At 37.8% G+C, this 12,558-nt stretch overlaps 1 protein-coding gene across 2 annotated transcripts in view; it reads right to left on the bottom strand.

Annotated features, from left to right (window-relative positions):
- Positions 1-12,558, bottom strand: part of LOC106090085 (uncharacterized) — a 503,676-nt gene that overhangs the window by 30,273 nt on the left and 460,845 nt on the right. The window contains exon 6 of one of the 2 annotated variants that reach the window (XM_059363736.1): positions 10,761-10,822. The exons of the other annotated variant lie outside the window; for it this stretch is intronic. Within the exon in view, the coding sequence (XP_059219719.1) occupies positions 10,767-10,822 (56 nt within the window). The 3' untranslated portion in view covers positions 10,761-10,766. Of the gene's footprint in view, positions 1-10,760; positions 10,823-12,558 lie in introns of those variants that run through there. 2 annotated transcript variants of the gene reach the window in all.

The raw sequence follows: 12,558 nt of genomic DNA, 5'->3' as shown, positions 1-12,558 counted from the left end.
GAAAAGGTAGTGGGGTTGAAAGTTTGGTCTAAGGATGATATAGAAGAAGATTTGGAGGTAAATCTCATTGAAACAAAAAGTGGTACTAACAAACAAACAAATGCGTGATCAGTCGGACCCACCCACCATGGATTCCGTTAAAAATGTACGCAAATGTAGATTTAGTCGAAGGGCATAATTTCACTCTAAGTAGCAACCAAAGCAGACAAAACTTAAAGCTTCTAGGAACCGATCAAGGATAATCGAGAAATGGGCTTATATAGGAGCTTTATCAGGTTATAGACATGAAGCGAACTTGCTACAGTTGTTTGAAGTCGCATTAAGACACTAAATGCAAAATTTTAGCCAAATCGGTATCCAGGGGCTCAAGACAGCAAATCTGCAGTCTGTATGGGAGCTACATCAGATTATCGACACATCGAAACGGTACTTGGCACAGTTGTCACAACAGAAGAGAACAGAACAGAAATGAAAAATTGTAGGCAAAACGGACAAAAATTACGGCTTCGGCTTCACGTGAAATCGAGAGATCAGAAAATATGGAGCTATATCAGGTTATAGAGCGATTCGGACCGTACTTGGCAGGGTTGTTGGAAGTCGCAAGTCGCAGGGGCTCCAACCGTCAAATCGGTAGATGCTTTATATGGGAGATATGTCAGGTTTTAGATCAACTCGGACCATATGACGCACTTAGTGAGGTTTAGAAAAAGTCACTGTGCAAAATTTCAGCCAAATCGAATAAGAATTACACCCCTAGAGGCTCAAGAAGTATAAACGGGAGATCGGTTTATTTGGGAGCTATATCCAAATATGGACTGATGTGGCGCATTTACAATTCGAACCGACCTACACTAATAGGAAGTATTTGTGCATATAGCCCAGCTGTACTCCTTCGAATGTTAGAGTCCTTTCCACAGACAGACGGACGTACACAGGTAGATCGATTTAAAATGTCATGGCGACCGAGAATATTGGCATACTCTAGGCAATCTAAGACCAATATTCCGATGTGTTACAAACGGAATGACGATATTCGTAGATATTAGTGGAGGATATAAAAAAACAAGTAAAAACAGACTAATATCGGTTAATCCGAATAAATGGCACCTTAATCAGTTCATATTTGATTTATTGTAAAGAAATAAAGTAGGCTTTTTAAGGTTTAAGACCACTGCCAGTTTATGAAGGCATATCGAGGTATCGGTTTATAAGGAATGTTTTATGGAAGATTTTAGTGTACTTCACGTACAAATTGAAGTCAAATCGGATACAAATTGGGGTTTCCAGGGGCCTAAGTAGTTAAATTTGGGAATCGGTTTAAAAGAGGGCCATCCCAATTTACCGACCTATCTAGGTGGCAATCGGTGTGTAGGCATTGAAGAGCATCAAAATATTTAACATGCCAAATTTTAACCAAATTGCATAAAAATCAAGGCTTCTAGAAACTCAGAGTCAAAGTCAAGTTCATTTTATGGGAGAGCTATATCCATATCTGAACCTATATGGCCCTTTTGCAGTTCCCAGCGACCCGCATCAATAATAATTTACTGTGCAAACGTTCAAGCGTATACCATCATTCGTACAAACGCTTTAGTGATTTCGATAGAAAGGCGAAAAGGAAACAGGATAAAGATCATACTCTTTGTGCGTTCACCGTTGCGCAGAGTTTAGCACACTGATAGAAAAAGGACAGTATTTTGCCAAAACCGGCTGGTATTATTTTTTTCATATTTTTGCCAAATATTTTTAATACGAGGGTTGCCTTTTATATTTCGAGATAAGAGAACACAATAACAAATAATAATCATTGAAAATCGCTTTGTCGTTTTTCAAAATATTCCCCATTAAGATCTGTGCACCTATTGTCGAAGCACTTTTGCCACTCTGATTGAGGTATCTCCTAAATATGCATTCTGAACGCATCAACCGCTTTTTCAGGAGTTGAAAAAAGTTGAACACTCATTTTATTTTTTACGTACGGAAGATGACTCAAATCAAATTAATGCTTTGATTGCTCAAAATGCAGTTGTTTCGTATAGTTGGAGCATTTATTTTGACCAATCGACACGAGCATTTTTTGAGCGATCGACAAATTGTGTGGCATCCAACGCGAACAAATTGTTTTGACGGTGAAATGTATGCTGGTCCCACTAATGCCTAAGGTTGGTTGTCTCAATCTCAGTTGGCGCGCAGCATCCATGGTTTTTGGAACAATAAAACTGATTTTGGACGACCTTCACGAAATTCGTCTGGAGTGACTTACGTCCAAGGTTGAATTCACCATATCATCGATAAATACTGGTCCTTGATGGAGCTTCATCGCCAAAAATTTAATTAAGTTCATCGATGCACTGTGGTTGAGTTATTCCACTTCGAAAGTTGTAAAATATAATCGCACGAAAATGTTCACGATTTAATCTCATTTCTTTGGCGAGATGAATCTTTTAATTTACTGTAAACAACACAAATAGCGCTCGTATGTCAAAACGTTCTGAGTACGCATAACCCTTAAAAATGTGAAGCTTTACGATAGAGCTATCAGTTGGCAGATTGCAATACAAGAATTGTCCAATCTCGAAATATAAAAGGTGACCCTCGTACCATTTACAAAAAGGGTGCAAAGACGCGTAGATTTCAGAGTGTAGAAATCTGCTGGAAACCTTAACGACCAATCTTAGGAAATTAATGTCTTTGACCTAGAGAGGGGAGAGAAAAACAAAAAGACCGACCAGATAAAGCTTGACATGAGTATTTTATTGTCACCGTCCTTTGATGTTGTTTGCTCGGCTGTCGTTGATAATAGAACCCGGATCATAAAGTAAAGGACAAGTTACATGGGAAATTAAGAACAAAACGATCAAATTCTTAATTTACTCTTCACCAATGTTGGACATATTTTATATTTCATCTATACCATGCGGTATTTGTTACCATGCGATTGCTTTACTGTCATATCGTATCGTGAGCACGTTTGTTATCAACTTTTTCTGGATGCATATCCGCCTATGACGCTGAACGTCTGAGTTCGAAGGCTGGCGAAAACATCCTAATTCTTGCGATTTGTCAACCGATTAAAATTCAATTTGAACATATTTGTCGATATTTGAGGTCGAGGCCAATCAAAACTGGTTCAGAATCAGATATAGCTCCCAATTGGTATCTATAGGGTAGGTATTATATAGTCGCCACAAGCCGGCTTTTGCCTTTCCTTACTGATCTATGTAAATAAAGGGCGAACGTAAATGGCTAGGAGAACAAAATTGAGCTCAAATGAAAAAAATCGGGGGCCTAAACAAAATTGTGGAAAAAAGTTCTAGAAACGGTAGAAAACGTATGTTTAGTACCGCATTTGGTACCATTTGGCTCCTTCTTTACGGATTGAGATAGAGCTCCGAAATTTGGCCTGTAGGTACTACTAGCACAATAATTTAGTACATATTGAGTGACTAAATTATTTTTTCAAAACTCGTACGATTGGTACCAAAACTAGTGCAAAATTGTACGAAATAGCTTTTTAGATAGAGGAAGAAAACGCATTTAAGTGCTGTTATTGGCACTATTTGGTACATTTTTTTACGGATTGAGCTAAAGCTCCCAAAATTGGGATACAACCAGAAGATTTATTTTTGAAATGCGTACAGTTAGGTACTAAATGGCATTTTCTTTACGGATTGTGCTAGAGCTCTGAAATTTGGATACAGGTTCGCTATGAGAGTGTATGTCGGGCTACTGGGACATTTTTTTTTCGAAATTTGTACATTTAAGTTCTACCAAAATGTACAAAATTTTACTTTCTTTACGGATTAAGCAAAAGCTCTGAAATTCGGGATACAGGTACACATTGAAGAGAAATTTTTTGAAATCCGTACATTTAGGTACTAAAACGTACAAAATAGTACTATCGTTACAGATTGAGTTACAGCTCTCAGAATTGGGATACAGTATATGGCAGTATACATTGAACGACTAGGATAGTCGCCTACAAAATTTTACCTTTTTGAACGGATTGAACTAGAAATCTGAATTTTGAGATACAGGTTCACGTTGGGGGTACATATCGGTAGAGTAGGAGATTTTTTTGAAATTTGTACTTTTAAGCACTAAAATGTAAAAAATAGTACTTTCTTTATGGATTCGGCGAGGACTCTGAAATAGGATGCAGTTACTCTTTAACAGTACATATGGGCGATTAAAAGATTTCGGATACAGGCACACATTGAGAATATATATCGGCCAACTGCAGGGCTGCGGAGTCGAGCAATTTACCCCGTGCAATTACAAATGCCATATTTTATACCCACCACTAAAGAATGGGGATGATACCCAACCTAGGCAATAGGGGGATCAAATTCGCCAAAAGGCATTGGCGAGTAGATTACGCATATGTACCAACAAATAATCAAAATTGAACTTTGGAAGGATCTATGGGATCTACGAGTACCAAATGAAAGGTGTTAAAGAGTAGACTGCTGCACTTATTCCAATTTTCATTTTTATACCCTCCACCATGGGATGGGGGGTATACTAATTTCGTCATTCTGTTTGTAACTACTCGAAATATTAGTCTGAGACCCCATAAAGTATATATATATTTTTGATCGTCGCGATATTTTATGTCGATCTAGCCATGTCCGTCCTGTGTCTGTCGAAAGCATGCTTACTTCCGATGGAGTAAAGCTAGCTGCTTGAAATTTTGCACAAATACTTCTTATTAGTGTAGGTCGGTTTGTATTGTAAATGTGCCATATCGGTCCATGTTTTGATATAGCTGCCATATAAACCGATCTTGGGTCTTGACTTCTTGAGCCTTTAGAGTGCGCAATTCTTATCCGACGTGTTTTGTTATGATATCCAACAACTGTGCAAGTTTGATTCAAATCGGTCCATAACCTCATATAGCTGCCATATAAACCGATCTTGGGACTTGACTTCTTGAGCCTCTAGAGTGCGCAATTCTTATCCGATTTGAATGAATTTTGCACGAAGTATTTTGTTATGATATCCAACAACTGTGCAAGTATGATTCAAATCGGTTCACAACCTTATATAGCTGCCATATAAACCGATCTGGGATCTTGACTTCTTGAGCCTCTAGAGGTCGCAATTATTATCCGATTTGTCTGAAATTTTGTACGACGGTCTCCAACATATAATTTAATTTAATTTATTTGCCTAAGAAGAAATGCCGGAAAAAGAACTCGACCAATGCGATCCATGGTGGAGGGTATATAAGATTCGGTTTGGCCGAACTTAGCACGCTTTTACTTGTTATCCTAAATTTCGGATTACATCGTGGGTGTAAAGGGAGCCCACACTAAATGTACTTCTAAGGGCATTAGAATGTTAATGCCACAACCACGCGGGAGTCCCTGGTTATCACCAACGACAATGCCACACGAGAGGTTATTTTGGGCCGCCAGTGGATCGAGGGCCTTTGTCCGAGAAACGGACTTCAGAATCTCGTTACTGGGCTCAGAACTAGGGAGTGCGGAACATTAAGGTGCATTTTTCCACAAATTTCGTCATTTCGTTTGTAACACCTCGAAATACTTATAATAAATATTCTCAATCGTCGGAATATTCGAACTCAATCTTGCAATATCCGCCCGTCCGTTCAACAGGTAGACGAAATCACTATACCGCCTGAATGAATGAGGCTATCCGCATGACATTTTGCTTAGATACTTCTTATTGTAGGTCGTTTGCTGTCCAATATTGGCCATATTGGGTAGACTAATTTTAATTTATACAAGAACAAAATTAAACTAAGTACTTAAAAATTGTTTCGTACTACGTACGTTTCTAAAGTGATTGATGGGCCAACCTTTTCCGGAGCTAGGCATTCAAACTCTTCTAAAATTGAGATTATTAAAAAAACATGTGCATGTTTGTAATCTGTTTAAACATCAATAGCAGGATAAATATGGAACAACTAAAAAGTAAAATTTTCGCTAAAATAATTAAAAAAATTTTGTTTGTTTCTCTTTGGAGACGGGCTCAATGATCGGAGATTTTCTTTGCAAATGGAAAAGGAAAACCAGAGAGAGCAACATACACCAACCACTATGGGAAGATCATTAAATTGAAAAATTGTTTTTTATTTCCTTCACAAATTTCCAAAGCCTACGCCCTTCCAAAGGTCTTATGATGACTATGATGATATTGCTGGTCAAGCCCAAAATGAAGCCAACATTCTAAAGCCAAGAGCTAAGGCGAGTCATATGATATCTAGAAATCTAGAAAGGCCAAAGAACAATGACAAAAACCAAAACAACAACAACAACAGAAAGTTAAAGCATTTCATATTGTCTTCTAAACAAAACAGAAAAACGCAATACAAGGGCATCAAGAATTTGCATTCCCTAACATCAGCTGGCCCGATTTGCAGACTCACTGGGTAGAAGTGGTGGAGGTGGTAATGGTGGTGCCCAAATTTCGACCATTGGAGGCGATGATGTTAGTTTTCAGTTTTTTTTTTTTTGTCTTGGCTATGGCCATTTGATATCTCTTTCCAAGCTTTGGCAGCTGCACTAAAAATAAGTTCTTTTTTCGAAGTCTTTCTTTTTATGGCATTGTAGTATGGCATGTTGGTGATATGATTTGCTTTGTGTCCGCTTTTATTTCTATTCTTTATTCGTATCACCCCCAAACAAATGAGTTGAGTGAAGCAAAAACACAAAAGTGGGTGTTTACCTTCAAAACTACCTTTTTCTTTTGTCTTACTGCAAATGGCAGCAATGCAAAAAAAAAGAAGAGAAAAAATATAAAAACACACTACGATAACAATGCAGCAATTGTTCATTATTGAAAAGAACTCTTAGACTGGGCCTTTATTTTTCTGTGTGTAGTGCAGCAAATGTTGTCTGAGGCTATTAATGGTCAAAGATTTTTAGAGTTAAGGGGGGCACCTATCAGTGCTATATTAATGGCCTTGAAGTTTCCTTAGGAGTTTACAAAAAGAAAAAAAATTAAAAAAAAACAAAACTTTCAAATCTAAGTTGAGAGTTTTCTTGAAATCTCAAAAAAAAAAAAAAACAAAAAGATTTTTGGGAGAAAATTGTGGGGTCATTCAGATATGGTCATATGGATTACTGCAAGCTTGCTAATCGTCATTATTTTTGTATCTGTGGAAATCAGATAATAGGAGCGAACAAGATACTTTAGAATCAATCGCTAATATCGATACCGTCATTAGCAATGGCTTGCCACATAAGTAGTTCTAATAGCTATTTAAGATTATTTAAAACCGGGGGCAAACCAGAGTTAATGCATCTACCCCATCTTATACCATTATATGGTCAGAAAGTGGCTAACATAATTGGGCTCTATGAAAATGAGTGTGGAAATTAGCTTGTGCTTTTTACGAACATCCAGCGGCAAACCTCTACTTCGTTCGATTTATTTCAAACTTTCTCAGAGATCGCACTATACGAGTCGTTATAGATGGGTTCTCATTCAATGAGCATAAATTGACCGCAGCTGTACCCCAGGGCTCTGTCCTTTCTCCTTCTCTTTTTTCTCGTTTTCATCAACGATCTATTGAGTCAGACGTCGAATACGATCTACTTATTTGCGGATGACAGTAATCTCTGTCATTCGTACTCATTAGTACTCACTCGACCATAGCCCGAGAGATTGAAGACAAGAGGCGGGTTATGAATGATGCCAGGATTTGCTGCCCATTTCTGAGTAGGATCGAATGAATCGAGTAGATTTTAATGCACGCAAGACTCAGTGCTGTTTGTTGTCACACAAACGATTCGCTGACCCATGACGATCATCCTTGTCTATCAATGGTATAGATGTTGAGCAATCAGAAGCTCCTGATGTTCTGGTCATGATATACAATACAAAGCCATGTCCGTTGAGCTAAACATGTATTTTTAGGGTCGAAAGAAGCATTCAAGTGCTTACGCTTCCTTATACGGTGTAAGAATTACTTCACTCCTTCTTAACATCCTTACCACTTTCATAAGGCCGAAAATGGAGTACAACTCACATGTATGGGCTGGAGCTTCAAAATCATGCCTGGAGCTACTGGACCGTGTATAGAGGAGAGCAATTGCGTGGATTTGGGAACATTAGAGTATCGAACTCTATTGCTTCCCTTGAACATAGTCGCAATGTGGGTTGTTTGGCGCTGTTCTGTCGTTACTTTCCTGGTATGTGTTCGTCTGATATTCGTCTTCTTATTCTTGACGTGAGGAAGTTTGTCAGAAATTCTAGACATACCAGACATTATTTCGCCCGAACCGTTCGTATGTGGAATTGACTTTCGGCTAATGTTTTTCCCATCCTTCAATTTCCATTAGCCAACGCATTGCACTGCATTCATGGGAGACATCCCCTGCGTGTGGGTTGATAAAAAAAAAGTAAGAACAAGGGCCGAAGCTGGTATACCATCCACCATTGATGACATTTGTCAAATTCTTTTTATAGGTGAAACTAAAAACGATCAAGCAACAAACTTCATGGGTTTTTATACCCACCACCATAGGAAAGGAGGTATTTTCATTTAGTGATTCCTTTTGCAACAAATCGATATACATTCGTCGTTAAATTCTAAAAAGATTTAACGAAGTCTGTGTGTCTGTCCGTCTGTTGTAACCACGCTACAGCTATCAAAATTTTAAATATTGAGTTAATGATTTGTATTTCGTCTATACGCAGATTAAGTACTTGAACGAGCAAAACCGGATCATATTAAGATAAAGCTGCCATATAGACCAATCCGATTTCGTTGACATTTTAAGCCGCTAGTTGAACTAAGGATCCCCTTATCCGAACCGAAAATGGTCCATATCAGGCACCTATAACCAAATCTGGACCGATATAGGCCAAACAAATTATGGACTCACTGTCCAAAACTTGAGCGAAATCGGACAATAAATTTGTCATTTATGGAACGATCTGAACCAAATTAAAGAAGGATGTCGAAGGGCCTAACACAACTCACTGTCCCAAATTTTTGGTAAATCGAACAAAAAACGCGCCTTTTGTGGGTCCAAGACCATAAATCGAGAGATCGGTCTATATGGCAGCTGCATCCAAATCTAGACTGAAAGAGGATGTCGAAGGGTGTACCACAATTCACTGGGTGTACCACAATTCAAATTGGCAAAATCGGTTAATATATATGGCTTTTGTGGGCTATATCAAGATATAGGCCGATATAGCCCATCTTCGAACTCAACCTGCCTACGGCCAAAAAAAAAGAATCTGCGCAAAGTCACAGCTTAATATCTCTATTTTTAAAGACTGTAGCGTGATTTCAACAGACAGATGGACGGACATGGCTAGATCGTCTTAGAGTTTTACGACGATCAAGTATATATATATATATACTATATGGTTACATATCTAAATGAATATTTCGATATGTTGCAAACGGAATGACAAAATTAATATCCCCCCATCCTTCGGTAGTGGGTATAAAATTAAATAGTCATTTTGAAAGTAAAGGAGTGGGATCAGAGTGTAGAGCAAACCGGAGCGAAGAAAAGGTAACCGCTCCGGATCCCTTGTCGTGCGTGAGTAGAATTTTTGTCTCGTGAACTTGCGTGAACGTGAGTCGACACAAAAAAGTCGTGTGTGAATAAAATTTTTTTCTTGTGAGTGAAAATTCACTTACGTGCACATCTCTAATAGGCATTCCGTATTTGTGGTAATGAGGAAATTGCCAGGAGAAGACCTAGATTTATAATTGAATACCGTTCTTTAATTTCTGCACTACTGTAGAGGCCTGAAGTGAGAGGTCTCCGAGTAAAGCGGATAGCGGTTTCGCGGTTTCTACCAAGGTTTAGAGTGTTCCTCTACCTAGATATCAAATGGAACTCGAGCCAAAATGGGAAATATAGGAATAACAAGACTATTTTTTCGCATTCAATTCGTGCTCTAAGGAAGTTTTTAGGCCTAGGGTCATGGACTTGATATAGTTATGATAATCATGTCTCGTAACAGCATTCGTGGCACACGTGCTGAATCTGAACCGAGTCATGGGCTTTGAAAACCACTGCAACTAGAATCCTAGAGGTTATGATGGGAATGTAACTTAATGACCTGAATACCGTTTCTCATATAAACAGAAAAGGCAAAAAGGATAATTTTCAGATTAGGGCAGTTTGAGTTACCTTGTTTGTTATCGGCACGAAATACACTTACGTATCTTGGCGGTCTTTTAGAAAAACTTTCAGATAGCATTAGATTTGGTGAATAAAGCAGGTAATCTATCTTAGCGGTATGGTAAAAAAATGCATTAAATTTTCAGACATTATCATATTTATACAAGGATCGAAGATGAAATATCCAATACACCCTGTTGTATTTATTGCATCAGACAGAAAATAGGTGTCTCCCCATCCAGGGGTAGTAAAATGCCAGGATCATGAATGAATTTGCTTTATGAAAGGGAAAAAAGGCCATTTAGGAATGGGTGCTGTCCGATTCAAGTATAACCTTAATAATAAGGGAACTCCTTGTTATAGCAGAGTCCTAACAACGTCCTGCTATGCGGCACCTCTTTGGGGAGAAGTTTTTGCAAAAAAGCTAAAAGCCCTTAAAAATCTTATCTTTCGATCTCGCTATAATTTCTCACAACATTTTAAATTAAAATCATTTTTTATCGGACGTAGATTCCTATCCAATGTGAGATGTAGCCAAATTTTGTTATGCGACATTATGTTAGGGTTTCTGATATCCATACTACAAAAATTATTCAAAAGATTGAATGGCCTAGAAAATAAGTTTTTGGCCCATATAATAAGTCTTTACATGTTTAAGGATCCTGTAGTTGAATGCTTACCAGAAGTACAAAAATGCATACCTGTACAAGAAGAAATAAAAAAATGTTTATTAAAAAATGCAAATAGACTCAAAATAAATTTTAATTTTATATAGAACTTCGAATATTTTAAAAGGCCCCTACAAAAAACTTAAAACACTCTCTTGATTACACTTATACCTATATGTATCTGCCTAAAGAGATGTTAACTATTAAAAGAACTATAGCTTCCCTCAAAAGTATTGTAAAGGCGATTGAAAGATTACTACGTAGCACTTTAAATGATTCTCTCGGAATTCCAACTATAACCAAAATTGATATTTTTAGAAGTCATGCAACATTTTTCAATAGTTTTTCTTACCTACAATTCAAACGTTCTCCTTTCCTTATAAAAAAAAAAAAAACAAAAACCGACAATCGCTTATTTGTTCATAACCATTATGATTGCTGCCTCCCCAAGTAATGGTGTTGCCCATTACTTTTATTAATTCCAATTACACGATGATTCTCAATTTTATATACCTCAACTATGCCAGCGCTTTTCCATTAAATTAGCCTAGAAAATGCACATAAGTCCACAAAAGCGATGAAGAGAACAACCAAAAAGGCCTGAAAATCGAAAACTATTTTCTGCAATAGCCTAAGCATACGTTATTGCTAGCCATATCAATAAAGTTCTTAAATATTCCTACGAATGCTGACCCTCCTCCTCCCCACATAGATTAGCGTAGTGAGTGTTTGCCAATAGCCTCATGCAAATTTTTCTCTAGTGTTCTAGCACTAAGCAGCTGTATAATTTAGGGTAGCTAGATAGGTAGGTAGATCGGTATGACGCCTGGCATGGCATGGTTTACAACAGAAGTTGATTTTTGTTGATATTCCTACATTGGCTCAGTGAATATGCTGCAGCAAAAACAAAAGCGAAAAATAGATGCAGAGGCGATTATACTTTTATTTTTAATGATATGTTTGTCATAAATTACCGCATTTAGAAAGAAAGAAAAACCACATGCGGAATATCGCACACTAGTACTTTGAATGTGTCTTAGGTAAGTTTATAACACAGCGGCTTCTGGCCGATGGTGAGTAATATCAAAGAAAATTAAATGTCATAACTGCGACGAACAAATTGAACATGGCGTTAAGTTCGGCCGGGCCAAACTTTGGGTACCCACCACCTCCGGTATGTACGTAAACCAACTTTCGTCAAAATCCGGTGAAAAATGCATACCTTATCGAAATATGTTTCGATTTGGACCAAATACTAATGTGTACAACAAAATATTGGTAGCTATATCTAAAAATTAACCCATCTGAACCATATACGACACGGATGTCGAAAAGCCTAACATAAGTCACTGTGTCAAAATTCAGTGAAATCGGATTATAAATGCACCTTTTATGGGGCCAAGACTTTAAATCGAAATATGGGTCTAAATGGCAGCTATATCTAAATCTGGACCGATTTGGACCAAGTTTCAGAAAAATGTCGAAGAGCCTAACACAACTCACTGTGTCAAATTTCGGCGACATCGGACAATAAATGCGCTTTTTATAAGCCAAAAACCTTAAATCAGAGATCAGCAAATATGGCAGCAATATGCAAATTTTGTCCGATCTAGGTCAAATTGAAGAAACATGTTGAGGGGCTTAACTTAACTCACTGTCCCAAATTTCGGCGACATCGGGCAATAAATGCGCCTTTTATGCACCCAAAACCTTAAATCGAGAGATTGGTCTATATGGCAGCTATATCCAAATCTGGACCGATCTGAGCC

Source organism: Stomoxys calcitrans, chromosome 1 (assembly GCF_963082655.1).
Source record: "Stomoxys calcitrans chromosome 1, idStoCalc2.1, whole genome shotgun sequence".
Lineage (NCBI taxonomy): Eukaryota > Metazoa > Arthropoda > Insecta > Diptera > Muscidae > Stomoxys > Stomoxys calcitrans.
Note: the sequence above shows the minus strand (reverse complement) of the source record. Positions and strands in the feature narration are given on the sequence as shown.